This window comes from Copadichromis virginalis, linkage group LG22 (assembly GCF_057382275.1).
Source record: "Copadichromis virginalis isolate Kocher_CV1m ecotype Utaka linkage group LG22, C_Virginalis_male_GT1.1, whole genome shotgun sequence".
Lineage (NCBI taxonomy): Eukaryota > Metazoa > Chordata > Actinopteri > Cichliformes > Cichlidae > Copadichromis > Copadichromis virginalis.
The window spans coordinates 14772187-14789510 of NC_140638.1; the positions used below are offsets into that span (position 1 = coordinate 14772187).

Here is a 17324-nt window from a genome sequence, read left to right on the forward strand (position 1 = left end):
ACCAAAACAGCTTTCACGCTTGATGATTTTTATTTCAGTTACTGAATGCATGATATAATAAAAACTCCCTAATCATAAACTAATTCAAAATATCTTGAGCTGCCCGATTCTCACCGCCTGCAGCCAGATCCATATGCGCGTCTCCAAAGAATTTTAAGACTTCTCTTTAGTTTAGAGAGATGAGCTTTCACACATAGCTTCCGTAACCAAGTAGGGCCGCACAGCTCTGATCCTCCATTACAGCTGTCAGGATATTACCTGTACAGTTCCTGTAGAGGGATGATGCAGCATTAAACAAGGCACCCTTGATCTACTGGAGTTTCCTATGGTCTGTAGAGGTGGGAGGATCCATCCAAATATTAATAGTTTCAATACCAACTAAATATTGGCATCAGAATGACACTAGCACAATGGGACTGATACTTTGCTTTAATCATCTTAAGTTCAGTATGTAGCCCACCTAATTATAAAAGTATACCTCTATGCACTATGAAAAAATGTATGAACCTTTTTGTCATGTCTTTGTCTTAAATCTGTTTTATTTATAGCCTGTAGCACATTGAAACAACAGAAGTTGACCCAAAGTGCTTTAAAGACAAGTCTAAGACCCCCCAAAACCCCTGTTTCAAAATACACGAAAAGCTGAAAGGTGTGTTTAGCTGTGTTAACTCATCACTCATCACATCATTAAAATGTGTTCAGGAATTGCAAATTCAAATTGATTTATCTCATAAACGCTCTCCCCTAAATAAACTGGCTTTATGGGTTGAAAGTATTGGTATCAGCAATACTAACCTTGTATTTACTTGGTATCGGATTTATTCCTAAACTTGCTGTGTCACACAGCAATAATGGTCTTTCTTTCACTTTCTTTTCTTTTCTTTCTGAATGTTTTTTTGTTTTGTTTTGTTTTTGGTGCATCAGAATTTACTCAGGTACAGTACCAGTCACAGCGACCCAGATGCTTAATAATATTATCTGACATCTTACCTGTCCATAGAGACCAAGATTATTCATGTTGATCTGATAATAGTGTAGCTACTCTTTATTTATTTCGGCTATTTCCTTACACTGACAGAAAAGTGGGTTGACATTGATGTTGACATCCCTGTTTTAGGCAAACATCATGTTTTAGGATTTAATGAGTTTCTAAACTTAATACTGAAGTAATGATTCTAAATGTAAAATTATAATCTGTTGTTGTTGACTGAAATAAAAATTTCAATTCAAAAATTCAATTCAATTCAAATGATGTTTTAATTATCATTGGGTCCTGCAGTAGATATCAGGACATTATCAGTCCATAATGTAACATATCATTGAACCATGAGACTGCCTTTGAATCCTACCTTAAAGAGCATTCATCTGACGGCCATATCCTCTGCTTTTTCTGACTAATACATTAGCCCCACAGACCTAAAAAGGCAGATAGAGTCTAGTCCAGCCACCATCCTATCTTATTTAACTCCAGTTCTAGAAAATGAAATCATCTTTTTGAAGACAGCTCCATCTTTATCTAACCTCAGCTGTTCACCTCAATCTTGCATCCTGGTCACCCCCCATTTAAATCTTAACATCTTCAACTCCGCCACCTCCACAGTTACAAATCACCCCTGAATCTTATTTTCAGCCTGCCTGCACGCTCGCGTTCAACTCTCTCATGCAGTGTCTTTTTCTTTGGATAGCTGACTCCGACTATTTAAACTCATACATCTTCACTACCTCTACTCCTTTCACCTTCAGTGTTCCCCCGTCTCCCTCTCGTTCATGCACATGTATTTAGTCTTACATTTACAATGACTATTCTATTCTATTCTATTTTTGCTTTTACTGTCTTTCATTCATTTTCTCTCCAGTGCATATGCCCACCTCTCCAAGCTCTCTGCCACCTGCTAAAATCTGTAACAGGGCTATTTCAGTACTTCTGAACAGAAGACCTACTGAAAGCTAAAATAAATCCCTCTCAGCCTAACAAAATATGTTTGTTTTTCCCATGAGATTTTAGCTCCTCTCTGCTTGCTAAATGCCTGCAGACTTACCCTTGTCTGCAAGCCCAGATAATTCCTCTGACATTTCCAATTTTGTCAGAGTTTAAGTTTAAGTGCTGGAGTGCCCCTTAATTCCCTAATACATCTACCCCAAAGGTTTCTAGAAATAGATTTCCTATGCACAACTTAAATTAAGCACTCTTTCCACCCTCTAAATTCCGCCAAAGTGTCAAGCGCGACATCCTTCCTCCGTCTCCAACAGTTTAAACATTTGGCAAAGATTTCAAATATTTAAACAAGCCAAGAAACATTCAATCAAACATTAACCAGGCACTTTGTATAATGACATCACCAACAGCGAAGTCTCCTTTTAGCTTCATAAGAACTGACGCCTATGGTTTTTTTCACCGGTATTACTGCCACAGGACTTTATTTGACGTTTTGATGTTAGCCACACAACCGCAAACATATTCAATGGGACAGATGTTACAGCTGTTTATCCTCCTGTGTGTTTAGGTGATGCTTCTTTGTGGTGAAACAAATGTAAAGTGATCCCTTCTCTACTTTTTATCTATCTTTCACTATGAAGGTGTCCTCTCCCATTTTTATAAGTGTGTGTTGGTTCACGGGTTCACAGGCTGGCAGCTTCGTAAAAACATCTACAGAAACAGTTTATGCTGTTGTATGCTTTACGCTTTTATTTTGCTCTTTACTTCTCTAATTGAATCATGTATTTACACAGAGACAAACGTATATTTTTTCTCTCTAACGCTGTCCAAGTGGGACCACCCTGGAGACAGCTTTAAATAAACGATTTTGAAACTGCCTTTTGTTTTTGTCCCACAGAGACAGAGCAGTCTTCCGGCCAGCTCTTTCTAATTTTTCCTCTTCCTTTTAGCCTGCCAGCCACTTACTCTATTCTTGTTATTCCCAATCCAACTGTTATCCATCCAAGTATGTGTTCCTCTTCTGCTTTTCGACACCTCGGACGCTCAAGCCTTGTCTTTGCATTGCCTTTCCAAATCCCTGTTTCAGATGAAATATATTAGAAGATGTCCTATTTGACGAGAGCTCAAACTAAAGAGGTGGAAAATGGGAGATATTATGAGACAAAACAGAAAGGTGGAGGAAGATGGGGAATGACAAGAAAGAAAATGAAAGAAGTTAACATTTTTGACACATCTTCATTACATTTTCTGTAATACGTGATATGAAAGAGATGATGGAAAGAGGAGGTCCGCCTGTTGAACTTTACTTTCCATTGGAGGACGCTCTCCGCCCCAGAGCTCCACATCTGACTCTCTGGGCCTATTCTTTCCTTACCTTTTTAGCAAATTACTGAAAGAACAAAGGATGGACGAAATGAAGAGAAGATAAAAGTATGAAATGAAAAGCAACTGAGGAGCTCTTAATTTATATAATCGGACAACAAGGACTTTTGCACAAGTCTACTGCATGAGGATTTGTTTTCACCACTTTTTCTCTTCTTCAGGTACGTTTAATCCATTCAGTCATCATTATTTGACCTTATTTGTTTTTTTCTGGTTATGGTTTTTGTACCTAACGATCAGAAGGACAATAGTCTGCATTACTTTGCCTCATTTTCTGAGCAGCAGTTTTAAGGTTCCTTGTGTACATTTGTCCTCCTGGAGATCACAGTACAGTACTTTCCCTCTGGTACATGCATATTACTGTTTGTTTTTTTCCTTTGGAAATTGTACACAAAAAGGAGCTTTCATTCTTTTAAGAGTGCATAATGTAAAGTTTAAAATGCCTGAATTTAACTTGTGAGGGTTTAGCTCAAAGGCAGCCCCTATAGATTTAGATATGATTAGTATGTTCTAATCATTTCATTTAAAAGTGAATCTAAGAAGCAAATGCACATCTGCATCTGTAAAGTCTGCAGGTGCTGGGCAGCAATGATTAACACAATGTTAAAAAACATTTGCAGGCTTCAGAGTCATTCACTGGTTTATCTTTTATATAATAATTTTGTCACATATTTTACCATAACTATGAAGTTTCAAAGAAGATAGCTGTTTGGAGAGGTTTTTTTTCTTTTTTAAAATCCAGGCTGACAGTCATGTTTTATCTAACTGTCTTATGATGATGAAGAGTGGAAAGACCTCTCTCAGCGGCACATGTTATCCAGTGGGAGCTCATCCGTCTCTGGTTTTTATAAGGAAAGACACTTTTGGCCAAAATGAGAGGATCTGCTGAGTAAAATATGACATTATTTAAGACTTTTATAAAATTACTTTCATTAAAGTAAAGGATGATATTTTTAATGTATGTTTTTTCTGATGTCGAACAGTCAAGACTAAATAAACACTTTTTGTGAGATTTAATTTGGGGCTTTTAGAAACGCATTAACAGGAACAGTTCAGAGTAGAAAAGAAAGTGTGATGGAGAAGATGAATGATGGGCAGACTCAAATCCAGGCTGCTTCTTAAAGGACTTGAGTTGCTTGTATGTGATGTGCAAGCTCTGCCAGGGGAGCTCCACAGATTTGCTGAGCGAAAAATAAATCATTTTATCCCCCGTGATTCATCAGATGAAACAAGCTGAAACTAACTTTTGAGCCAACTTGGCTAAAGGTCCTGTAAGGGCTCTGGATGAACTCAGAACAACTACAGAGATTGTACGACAACAAGTTTATTTCCATAGAAAATGAGTGTGATAAGTTTCAAAGCTCTGGGAAAAGTTAGTACATTCAAGTTAAGGGTGAAACAGTTTTGGCCAACTAATGAATAGCTTGTTTGGCCAGTTGTTCTTAAGCAGAACATAACAAATTCACTAATGTCGTAACGCCTTATTTATCACACTGTTTTATCTGTTCCCGTCTGGCTTTGAAATATCAACACTATTTTTGGCCAGTCTTTTTACTTCTTTAAGCCCCTTGAAAGTGAACACAGTCCAGCCGTTTTTTTAAACAGGACGTGTCGCACTGATCACGTTTATTGTGTTAAGACAACAGTCTACATCATGTTCAACACAACACATGTCAGTGGTGTGTTAAATAGCCGCGTGCGCTGGCAGGGTTCATCTTAATGCTGTGCTCCATCTTTGAAGTAACACACACGGTCGTGTACTTAACTTTGTTGAGAGTGTCACATCCTTTTAGGGAGGAGATGAAGATGGATGCAGTTGCCTCTACGATACAAGAGCACATTGTTTATAGGATCGGGATTTCCAAAGTCTCTCTGCCTGGATTCAGTTCTGCAGATGTTGGCCATGTTTTCATCCCTAGAAGTCACAGCTATCTCCTTTAGTTTTTAGTGTGCGTATGTGGGTGTCTTTGTGTGTGTGTGTGAGTTTGGAGAACAAAGCTGTTTGGAACTATTTACAATACAGTATCCAAGGCTGAGTCCAAGATAAAAGGTTAAGGCATCCGTCTTTAAATTACTGCCGGGAGGCTGTAATGAAGAAGTCCTGATATTACTGAACAATCTGAGGGGGGGGGAAGGTTAAAAAAAAGTAGATAGAATGAGTCTGGACATAATCCTAAAAAGCTTTTACCATTTAGAAAAGACAAGAATCTGAAAGATTTATTTTCCTCACTACGTTAACAAAGTAATAAATTAAAAATGCCTTGAGTGCTACAGTATTTTTTGAGGTGCGCATCAAGAAATAGTAACTGTTTTAATTCTTTGTGGCATGGATTTAGCAAAGTACTAAAAACATTATTCGCAGATTTTGGTCCACATTGACATGATAGCATCACACGGTTGCTGCAGATTTGTCAGCTGCACATCATTGTGAACATCCTGTTCCACCACATCTCAAAGGCGCTCTATTGGATTGAGATCCGGTGATAGTGGAAGACACCTGAGTACAGTGAACTCACTGTCATGTTCAAGAAACCAGTTTGAAATGTTTTGACCTTTGTTGCCTGGTTTGTTATCCTGCTAGAAGTAGCCATCAGACAATGTGTACTCTGTGGTCATAAATGGACATGGTCAGAAACAATAAACTATCATCTTTCAGTACTAAGGGGCCAAAAGTGTGCCAGGAAAATTCGTTCCACGCCATTACATCATCACCACTACCACCTTTGGTACAAGGCAGAAAGGATGGATCCATGCTTTCATGTTGTTTACACCAAACCTGACCTTACCAGCAGAAACTGAGACTAATCAGACCAGACAGCATTGTACAATTTTGGTGACAGGAGTAGCAATCAGTATGGACTTCTGTTGCTGTAGTCAATCTGTTTCAAGCTTCAGCATGTTATGCATCCAAAAAAAGCTCTTGACTTGTTCTTTTTGAGTATTTTTGAGATACTGTCTTCCTATCAGCCCAAAGTAGTCTGGTCAGTTTCCCCTGGCCTCTGACATCAGCAAGACATTTTCTTATTTAGAACTGCCACTCACTGGATATTTTCTCGTCTTTTGGATCATTCTGAAATGGTTGCATGGGAAAATCCCAGTAGATCAGCAGTTTCTGGAATACTCAGACTACTTCATCTGGCACCAACAGTCATACCACGTCCAGTCACTCAAATCACTTTTCTTCCCTATTCTGATGCTCAGCTTGACCTGAACAGGCTGTTCAAATGCAGAGAGTTGCTGCCACATGATTAGCTGATTAGATATATTAATGTTAATGAGCGGCTGAACAGGTGTGCCTAATGAAATGTCCAGGTGACTGTATTTCTCTTTATTTAGTCCACTTGCTTCATTATTATTGTGGGGTTTTAACCTGAAAATAACAACAAGCAGTTGTTTTATTCATACATGAACAGTGTGGTAACACAATCCCAGTTCCAATAACTAGCTTTCTAAAGGATTTTGCATTGTTGTCATGGAATAATACCTTGAAAGTGTGAAAGCAGATGTTAGACTGGACTTCCAGTTGAGATTACTACTATAGTAAAGGAATTATTCCCCTAAAGTTGACATAACATAATATAGACATTGTAATTTGCTTTTATTTGTATTTATTGATTTAAGTAAAACATTGTAAATCTTTTTTTCTTTTTTTTTTACATCTTCACTTCCTGATTCTCACCAGCCTACCTGTCGTTCATTTTTTCCAACCAATGGAGAGCCTTCTCGCCAACATCAGCTCCAGCTCCACTGCTGAGCCTCTCCTGTCACTTTTCAACTCACACCAAACTAACTGCAACACCTGGGACCAGGAATGGGGGACCACAAACCTGCACAGGTTAGCCCACCTGGACATGCAGCTGTATCAAGATTTCTACACCGTCTGGGTTTTTCTGATGGTAAGATCAAATGCTGAATAAATCTTATGTTACACTCCAGCATTTGCTGTTTCTGTGCAGTTCCTTAAGTTGTTTTTACACTTGTTTAGGGTAAGCAGATAAAAGCAAGGACCCCGCCTAAATAAATTGAATAGATTAAATTTACCAAGAAATTTAATCTATTTAATCTGCATGACCAATAAACTAAGGATCCATCCCTCCCTGCTGCAGGTGTTTAACTGTCTGATGCTGGTGGTTGGGGTGGTCCTCAACAGCCTGGCTCTCTACGTTTTCTGCGGTGCCTCTGCACACTCTTCAGCCTCCGTGGTTTACACCATAAACCTGGCGGTGGCTGACCTGCTGGTGGCTCTGTCGCTGCCAGCTCGCATCGCTCTGTACCACAGTGGAGGGAGCTGTGTGGCCTGCTCATACGTCCACACCTTCAGCTACTTTGTCAATATGTACTGTAGTATCCTGTTTCTGACCAGGTGGGTGAGTCATAACCTCATTTGTCACATAACGAGGAGCTGTTGTGCTTTTCATTATTTTTAGTTATGTGCATTCTTTTAGTTGGATGCTCATATTCAATGTGGTAACACACACAGATAACCCTGTGGACCAAGAGTTTGGCTTCTGGCTGGTCTAATTTCTTGATTTCCAGAAGTTCTTGTGTCAAGGTGATATCATTTTGGCATGGATTTCCTTATACCGTCCTCTCAGGCTTGGACTGAGATGAAAGAAGCTTTGGTTTGTGGAAGCCAGGCAAGGGGCAGCCAATCAGAAGAAAGTCAGGGTTTTAAGGAGTGAAGCCTTAAAGAAGCCTAGTATTCAAATTTATCAAAAAATAAATTGGAATAATATGTCCCCTCTATCAATATTCACTGATGGCTTTCTATTCAGCATCTGTATCGATCGGTACCTCGCTGTCGTCCACGCATCCAGTACCCTTCATCGATGGAGGACCATAGGAGCGGCAAGGTGTGTCAGTGCCACCGTGTGGTTCATTGCAGTCGTGGTCACCTACTCTTTTCAGGTGAAGAGACACACTAAAAACACAGCGCACACAAGATGAGCTCTCAGTGTATAAATCCACAAAATAAACCTAAAAAGAGAAATAAATTAATTGCAATAATTGAGTTCATAATGTAGTCTATGAATTGGTTAATGACACAGATTTAGTTTGGGGGGGGGGGCAATTTTAAATTATCCTGAGTATTAAAACTTATCAGTGATGACCGTCAATTAATCCAATAATGATTTTCATGAGGTTGCAAGAAAAGTAGGAGGAGTCTTGGTTTACAGAACAGTCAGGATCTAAAGAAGAGCTGACAAGGCTGTCAAGCTGAGACAAGCTAAAAATGCTAAAAGGCTAAATCATGATAGAATTCTTTCTCCTTCTCTCTCTAGACCACAGCTTTGGAGTTCAGTTCCTCCTGCATGGTCCTCCCTGCCCTTTTCTATCTCACCATCCTGGAGTTTCTCCTCCCCCTGCTCGCTGTGGTGGTCTTCACTCTACGCGTCACCTGTTTTCTCTCCTCCAGCCACAGCGGGATGCCCCACCAGAGCAGGGTGAGGAGGACTCGTGCCATCAGGCTTTTGGCCACCGTCCTGGTGGTCTTCACTGTGTGTTTCACACCCTTCCACGTCCGCCAGGTGCTGGTTTACTTCCAGTTCAGAGTGACGGGGGAGGCTCCCGGGCAAGGGGCGAGGGATGTGCTTGCCTATCACATCACCGTGACCTTGAGCAGCCTGAACAGCTGCCTGGATCCAGTGGTTTACTGCTTTGTGACGGACAGCTTCAAGAGAATGTGGAGGACCAGGAGAAGGGGAGGCAGAGAGGAGGACGGGGAGGTGGGGTTTACAAGTGGCATCGAAGGGGAGAGGAATTCGCTGAATAAATGCTCGGGTACGGCACTGGCGATAGCTCAGAGCATAGCCACACTAACGCTCACAAGTGCACCCCTCTCTACAACCAGCGCACACCACTCTGATTGGACAGGCGGCCATGTTTCGGAAACCAGTGATGGCACAGTTCAGAGAGACAGCTGGAGACAGTGACACATGTCGACTTTGTTTTGCTGTGAAACCAATGAACTTACACTGCTTCAAGTTTCAAAAGCTGCTGGATTACACACAGAAAAAAAAACTATGTATGTGGGGAGTTGATGTTTGGCTTGTGTTCCAGAGGCACCTCATCAAAGTTTGTGATGTAAAAATTCAGATTGACTAGGGAGGAAAAAAAACCCATTTTATTCACAAACAAGCTTTTTATTTAGTCATCGTTCTGTCTGGATACTTCTTTAACACTCTTTGTAAATTCCTGCACATGTGAGTTAAACAAGGCTTTACCTGTCCCTTTATTCCCTTTCTCGCTCTTTTTTTAAACTAAAATTTTTCCATTAGAAATAAAAACAAAAAGTTGTATAGTAACAGTTGTATAGTAGGTAAACTACCGTGACTAAGTCATACGCTTTAGAATGGAAATACTCCTTTTGTGTACTTTTGTAGACCATTTATTTGACTGCTTTGATTTTTTAGGATGCATTTGACTCTGATTCATCAAGATGTCTGTATTGAGTCACACTGAATGTTGAAAGCCTTCAAAAATGACATTTGCAACATTAAAATGAAGAATAACAGAAAGAGTTATGAGCAAAGAAAAGAGACTTTCAGAGGGTTGAAGTCTCGAGACACATAAATAGGATAAATGTGTGTGTATAAACATTTAGGGGTACACAGTGTGATGTTCTTTTAATGACTTGTTAATAATTTAAAAATGATTAAATGGACTTATGTCAGCATCACAATGACAGGAAATGATGAAAAACAAAAGCACTGCTTTGTTTCTAGTACATCAGGTTATTTGCTGGATTTAAATTTAGGCTACACTTTAGAGGCTGTGATCACACATCTTCCTCATAATTCAGGACTTGGTAGATGCAAGTTAAATGTTTAAGAAATGGATGCATCAATCAAACTATGTACTAACATAAAGTCACTTTATCATAAATTCATTTTCTTCTTCTTCTCCTTGTTTGTTTGTCTCAGCATTGCTTGTTTTTGAGTCAGTGTGTGCTATTTTTACTGACTTGTTTATCTTGTTTAGTATAATAAATGATTTATATAAAGAAAATGCAGAGATGGTGGTGCTTTTTGCAATTAAAGTGCTGTTTCTTTGGCTGTAGCTGTTGTTAACAAAAGAAATAGTCACCTGCAACTTTATTAGGTACATTCTTTTAACTCCTGGTTAAACACTTGAGCCTACCTGAGTATTGTTGATGATCATCTCTATTGCTTTATGACCACAGTGTCTCCATCACCTGATTGCTGTGCTCAGATGGCCTCCACATTCATCAGGTCTCAATCAGGTAAAGCACTGGTAAAGGGATGCGGTGGAACAGGAGATTCACATCATGGATTGCAGCCAAACAAATCTGCAGTAACTTTGATGCTGTCGTGTCAATATGCACCAAAATCTCTGGAATGTTTGCAGCACTTGATGAATCTGTGCTACAAAGGATTAAGGCAGAAATGGGGTCCAACCTGGTACTAGGTGTACTCCACCAGAGGACAGCATCTCCCTGCGGTGGAAGAATGTCATCCAGAACAATCACACTGGCACTGATTAACAGTGGAGCTGTTCATGAAAAATAACATTACCCAATAACAGATTATGTTATTTCATAGCTGCTGCTGTTATCCACTGAAATATCTGTGTGTTCTAAAGCAGGGTGAAAAAAATTGTGAATTATGAATTTAATTTATAAATTAAAAAACGATTTATGACTACTCTCCTACACAAGATTTCAGTGGATTTGTGTATTAAGTGCATAAAACTCTTTGTTTAGTTTTCATTGACGATATTAGAGTCGAGCTATGAGGTGTCAGTCATAGCAGGAATGTGAGACATTAAATTGAGCGGCATTTCCCTCCATCATCCTTCCAGAGAAGCAGCAGGTCATCACAGTTCACGTTACGTAACTGCGATGACCTTAGCTTGCAACTTTATACCAATGCGCGCGCACACACACACACACACACACACACACACACACACACACACACACACACACACACACATAAATACTTACCATCAGCTGGCCCTGCTGCCACATGATGAGTCTGGGTTAAACACACACACCAGTTTCAGGTTCCTTCTCTGGCTTCTCTTCATGGAAACAGCCAAAGCTTTGACCGAGTGTGTGCATGTGCATGTGCGTGTGCGTTTGTGTGCGCTAGAAATCTGATTCTGCACAACAAAATGTTTTTCCCAGTTTTCCTCTTCCTTCTCAGCGGTCTAACCGCAATGCATCATGGGAAACCAAATTAGCTGCTTTGAAGATGCTGAGTAAAGATTTTTTTTTGCACATGAAAAAATGTCTTGAAACTGCAGACCAGCAGGTTGCATCACCAACAGTCACATGCATTCCAACAAAAAACAAGCAAACAAAAACATGAGCGAGGTCACAAAGACAGAATTATTTTTATATTTGCTTCTTTGGAGTAAACCTGGTCGTTAGCTTCAATGGATCACAATTTATTTATTTTTTTAGTATAAAAACTAAATAACACTTTATATTACAGCTCACAACTAAGGGTGTAATTTCTATGTAATTAAGGGGAATTTTAACACATTCTATTTTTGAATTTTTATTTGCAACAATTAATTACTGTAATTAAATTTAAGTGGTTTCTAAGTAATCTTACACAGTGTATCAGTAATTTTGATTTGCGCCTAACTTTTAAGTAGACACAAATTATTCTGTGAGTAATTCAAGTACTTTGTGTCTCCTTTCCTGTAAAATACCCAGAATTTAGGCGCAATTCGAAATGACTTATCCACAACTCAAATTTGTATTTGTATGTAAATACAAATACATTTTTTAAAGTTGTAATTTTTAAAAATTAATTAATTAATTACATTTGATTACAGGGGAATTACACCCTTAGTTGTTGTGCAGATTTCTGTTTCTGTTGAAGTGCAATTGAGTTTTATCATTTCTTCAGATAAAAATACTCTAAATACCTCCTTTACAAAAAAAAAGTACGATTTGGAAATGCTTGCCAAATCTTTATAATAAAGAATGAAAATTCTCTAATTAACATGTAATTAATATTTTACAGAAATCTTACTTTCCAAGGAATAAGATGCTCGTATACTTGCAAGAAAATGTGCATCAAGCCTGATAAAACCAGTCTGCTTAAAGCTTAAGACTCCCTAAAGATAATAAGTGAGGTAACAATATACAGAAGGACATTAGTGCATTTTATTAACATGTTTTTTAGACACTGTTATCCCTTAATATTTCATTATTTACATGTGTGGTAAAAAGTTTTGCAATGTAATACTAATAAGAGTAAACTAACAGCTACACTCAAGATCAAGACCTTTCTGAGCATCTTTCTCAACTCATGTTAAATGCACTGCAAAGCATTTTCCTCTAAGTATTAAAAACGTTCTATTTTGAAAATGAATTTGTTTCTCTGATTATTATTGCATATAAAAACATGTATTTTGTGGGTATCACTGTATATTTATGTCTTTATGAAGTGAGACACTCCCAGTTGCAGAAATCTTTTTTGATCAAATGAACTTTTATTTTCATCCAGAGCAGATTTTTTTCTCTTTTTTTTTGCCTGTATGGTGAGACCCTTCTTTATTATTGATTCTTGTCACATTTTGAATTCTGAGTGAAAATGCCAAATGATGAAAAACGTCATTGGTTGTTTGCTTCTGAACAGAGTTTAAGGTGCGTTCCATACAGTGTTCATCCAGAGTCCTACATATGAAGGCTCAAGCATATTTACATAACATAGAGATATATATACAGACTTTATATAGAAAACAACACTACTAACAAAAATAATCATCTTTTTTATAGCAGCAAAAAAGAAGAAACTAAAAGAGAAATATGTATATTTACATCTTTTTTTTCCAAATAACAAGGCATATTATATATAGTACACTGCGTATATTTACTTTCCCATTCTTTAAGTATTCATCTTGATTTAATCTCTATGAAAATCAAAGTATATAGGCATCGCTCTCCTCCGTCATTAACACACAGTTTACTAAAGGCAGAGCCACAAACACACAAACACGCATGCACAGAGGCTGGACTGACTGCATGGCCGTCACGCTGCTGCCAGGAAATATGAAACAGCATCACCGCGTCTCCACATTCATTCAGTGATGCGGACGGTGGAGAGCAAACACTGAAAATGTACAAAGGCCAAAATTTGACGTGTGTGGCTCTGCCTAGGATTCAAATAAAACACAACACACACAAAAAAAGTTTCTAGTTGAATTAAAACAACAGAACAGAGACAAAAAAAAGACTTCAGGCATCATCACCATCGATTCCAGAGCTAAGTGTAAACCAGGTGATTGCAGAACAGAGAACCAGGACCAAAAAGTGAACACTGAGATGACAGTTTTAACACACTGCTGTCTTTTTGCTTTGCCAGCTGTGAGAGGACCTATGCTCTCTCTCTCTCACACACACACACACACTCTCTCACACACACGCACACACACAAAGTCCAGTTCACCTGTAACAGCAAATAGAATAGCTTTAATTTACTCATTTGCAAACTAAATGTCCTTTATAGACAAGAAAGCTCAAAAAATAAATATCCACAGTTACTTGTTTTTTTTCCTCCTTTTGCAATAAAGTTCTACTTGTTTATTTATTTATTTTTTTTACTTATGTGCAAGTTCTGTGCAATGTCAGGACTCCCACCCTGGATCGTCAAACATCAAAACCAAAAACAAAACTCACATTCGTTGACTTTAAAACAAACAAACAAACAAAAAAAAAAAACATTAACATTTTAAGTCACCAGATGGAATCAGAGGTTAAGAACTCAATCTCCCAGCAGGCCAAGCGAAGCGGCTGAGCTGAACCGAGTCGCCGGAACATCCCAGAGTCTGTGATAAAAGGCTTGGGACATCATTGGAACAACAACCCCCCCACTTCCCCATAAAATCAACTACTTCCTCACTGCATTGGAACAGAAACACTCTAGTTGCACTTCAAGTATTCACGGCCAGGAGTCTCTAACCTACACTTGTAATGAACGACGTCTCATCCTGTAACACATTTCTTCACTTTCCAGCTTGAAAAGTGATAAAGTGGATGTTTAAAACTCGCTCACCTGTTAGGAGTGTACTGACCCAGACCAAGCACAATGCTTCAGCTTAAAGAGTACATGTTGCGTTTAATTCTTTTTTTTTTAACACGTTAAAGTTCAAACGAAAACAAAAAGACACAAACATCCAGCCGTGCATTAGAAAATACATCCCTGACCTATTACGATTAAAGAAAAGAGCTCGAGTGATTTGTACAGTCATACTTTGGTGTTCTGAACATGCATATCGTTGTCGTCGCATGCAAAGCTCCATAACCCCAAAGTTGATTTTTTAAATTATTTTTTTATGTTTATTCAGAATATTTTATTGCGCTAATGGCTGCAGGGGGCCGTTTTTTAAAACATCCAATCTTAGCAACGTTTTATCTTACTCTCTGATTCAATGTACCTGAAAGTATGGAAGGAATCGAATTAGTATTAGAAGAAAATGTTAAACTTTGCACAAGAGTGAAAAATCACAAACACATCCCCCCCTCCAAAAAAAACATCCTCTGAATTCTCTTCTAAAGTCGCTCAAGTTGAAAAAAAAAACCCAAAATAAAAACACCTTTTCCACTAAATGCTTTACATACGTTCATACATACAAACAGTTCTTTCTATTTAGTCACCACCCCCACTGCAATTTACATTTTGTTTCCCTTCAAGCTGCTTGCTTCAGCTGATTGAAACGAAAGGAAAACTGACCCAAAAATATGCACCACCACCAACAACCCTGCTCAGCCTGCACAAGCTCTGCACAGTACTCTGATCAACAAGGGTCCTTATTGCAACTAAAGGCCTGATTTATCGGGGCACAAACAACACAACACTTTTTACATGTCCAGCATAATCAGCTAAAGAAACATTCAGAAGATTAAGATCGTTTAACGTCATCGCACACTCAGTCATCAAGGTCTTCGTATCTATCCCGGCTTTAAGGATTGCTAAACTCGGCAGTTTTGCTTCCTTTGCTGTGGCTACCGTAGCAGATTTAACCATTTTTCCCAAAGCCTTTTGACTGTATTGTAAAATAAATGTCACAACACTTCAATCAAAATTAGTGAAACTCTAAATTCTTGGTGCTATCTTTTGTTCTGTGAAAGTTACAGAGCTTAAAACCGGGTCCGGGTCTGCTTTGAAAAATATAGAATCTACTCTGTTCTTCTTTTGGTGATGTGGAAAGACCCACAACAGGGCCATGACCTTCTCTTGAAGCTTACGCAACAAGCCTTAAACTGTTGTCATAAATGACTCCTGTCAACACAATGGAGATTTGTTTGCCTTTTTTTAAACATTTCCATAAAATTCAGCATCCATAAAAAATATTAGAACCCCAAATCCAAAAGGTAACGCTGTTCTAGCTGAACCTTGTGACATTTCTTTTCCAACAATGTGCAGTGAGTGGCAAACTTTATGCTGACAGTATCTTTTTTAAAACAAACAAACAAAAAAATAAGCGAAAAAGTAAAGAAAAGGAGAACAACTCTGTTTCCTTTTTCTCTTCCTCTCTGGTGTTTGGTTTGTCGCTCCTCAGCTAGTCTAACATGCAGCATAGGTTAGTTTGATTAGTCAAAACAAACAGAAACATCACTGTGGTTCCTCACTAAATCTTGAAAACAATATTTGATTGTAATGCCCCATATACTGCACACACTGCATCTAGGCTCTTACTTTCACGCTTGTCGAATTTCACCCGGTAAACATGCGTATGTTTTGACTGTCGTTTTATCGTTCGATATACATGCGACTTTATTCTCATGCTCAATATTTCTGAGCAGATCCTCTGGATTATTGTCCTCTTTCCCCCGCGTTGAAGGCTGAATTAAAGATTTTGTCAGTCCTGCCATATGAAAGAGGGCAACAGCATCAATTTTATGGTCAATCAATTCCCCAGGAACCAGGCTTCGGGCTTGCGATTTCAAAAAATGCCACTTCCAAAAGTCTTTAGAGTCTTAAAGCTAGTGTCGCTGCAATGTCCCGCAAAGCCGACTGTGTTGTTGGGGTTGTTTTGGTGTTTTAAGTCAGCAGACACACACATTCTCGTAAATCAGCGTCCACATCACGAAGCAAAAACTCAATCAACCTGACTCCACAGTGCGGAAGAACGATTTTCAGCATTTTGTAATGATTGCAGCTTCAAGGACTAATGTTCATCGATAGAGTTCATTATTAGGGTGTTCATTCGATTGTGTTGAACTTAGATGAGGAAATGTGAGCGTGTGAGGGTTTGAATGAGTATGTGAGTCCCCTGAAGTTTCCTGTCCAGGTGGCTGCTCAGTAGCACCTCCTAGAGGCCCTGAGAGACAGGAGACAACCTCTCCTTAAAACGACGGCCAATTAATTACTCAATCCTGGACGACCCTGACGGATTGATCAAAAGTCCGTAAGGGATAAGTGGAAGGAACTTCGTCAACAGCTGAAGCGGCACTGGGACCAGAATGACTTTTGTTGGGTAAGTTGGTCTAATGTGACGCTGGTCCCACGGTAGACTGTGATGTTTTCTTCAGTGTGACATTAAAAATAAAAAATAAAAACCCTGTTAAAGCCAGAACAAACGCCAAGAGTGGACCAAAGCAAATTCACATCAAGGCACACCTTCGAGTCTTTTCCATCAGCAATGACAAATCAAGTTGTTTCTGCAGCAAAGTGTCTGTCGGCGCAGTCAGCCAATCACAGAGCAGACTCATTTTCCACCTGACAGGAAGCAGTAGTGCTGGAGGCCTTCCCCTCCTTGTTGAGTTTCAGGAAGCTGGGTTTCTCAATCACTACGGTAACAGCCCCTTCGCCGCTATTGGGATTTTCCAGCGATGGCAAAGTCCGTTTCTCTGAAGCTTTGGCTGATTCCCCGTCCCTGACAATTGAAATAAAATTTGTTAGGACTTCACAATGGGCTTAAAAACAGCTACAGATTAAGTAGGTCAAATGAAACAGTCTCAACGTTAAGCTAACTTAAAGCGCAGGCATGAGTACCATATTTAGGCCTTTATCTATAGAAGTTT

At 39.0% G+C, this 17324-nt stretch overlaps 2 protein-coding genes across 3 annotated transcripts in view; one reads left to right on the forward strand and one right to left on the reverse strand.

Annotated features, from left to right (window-relative positions):
• Positions 1-7431: 7431 nt before the first annotated feature.
• LOC146683023 (G protein-coupled receptor 20) lies at positions 7432-10356 on the forward strand. Its single transcript, XM_085446028.1, has 3 exons — positions 7432-7682; positions 8095-8227; positions 8602-10356. The coding sequence occupies exons 1-3, from the start codon at positions 7441-7443 to the stop codon at positions 9250-9252; spliced, it is 1026 nt and encodes a 341-aa protein (XP_085302154.1). The 5' UTR covers positions 7432-7440; the 3' UTR covers positions 9253-10356.
• A 4803-nt stretch (positions 10357-15159) lies between these two features.
• Positions 15160-17324, reverse strand: part of slc45a4a (solute carrier family 45 member 4a) — a 51128-nt gene continuing 48963 nt past the window's right edge. For both annotated transcript variants that reach the window (XM_085445273.1, XM_085445274.1), the window contains one exon: positions 15160-17176. In XM_085445273.1, coding sequence (XP_085301399.1) covers positions 16996-17176 — 181 coding nt within the window. In that variant the 3' untranslated portion in view covers positions 15160-16995. The remainder of the gene's footprint in view (positions 17177-17324) is intronic.

Coding starts and splice junctions, on each gene's coding strand:
- LOC146683023 (XM_085446028.1), top strand. CDS start 7,441: ATGCTGGTGGTTGGGGTGGTCCTCAACAGCCTGGCTCTCTACGTTTTC. Junction 7,683..8,094: donor AGTATCCTGTTTCTGACCAG/GTGGGTGAGTCA, acceptor CTTTCTATTCAG/CATCTGTATCGATCGGTACC. Junction 8,228..8,601: donor TGGTCACCTACTCTTTTCAG/GTGAAGAGACAC, acceptor TTCTCTCTCTAG/ACCACAGCTTTGGAGTTCAG.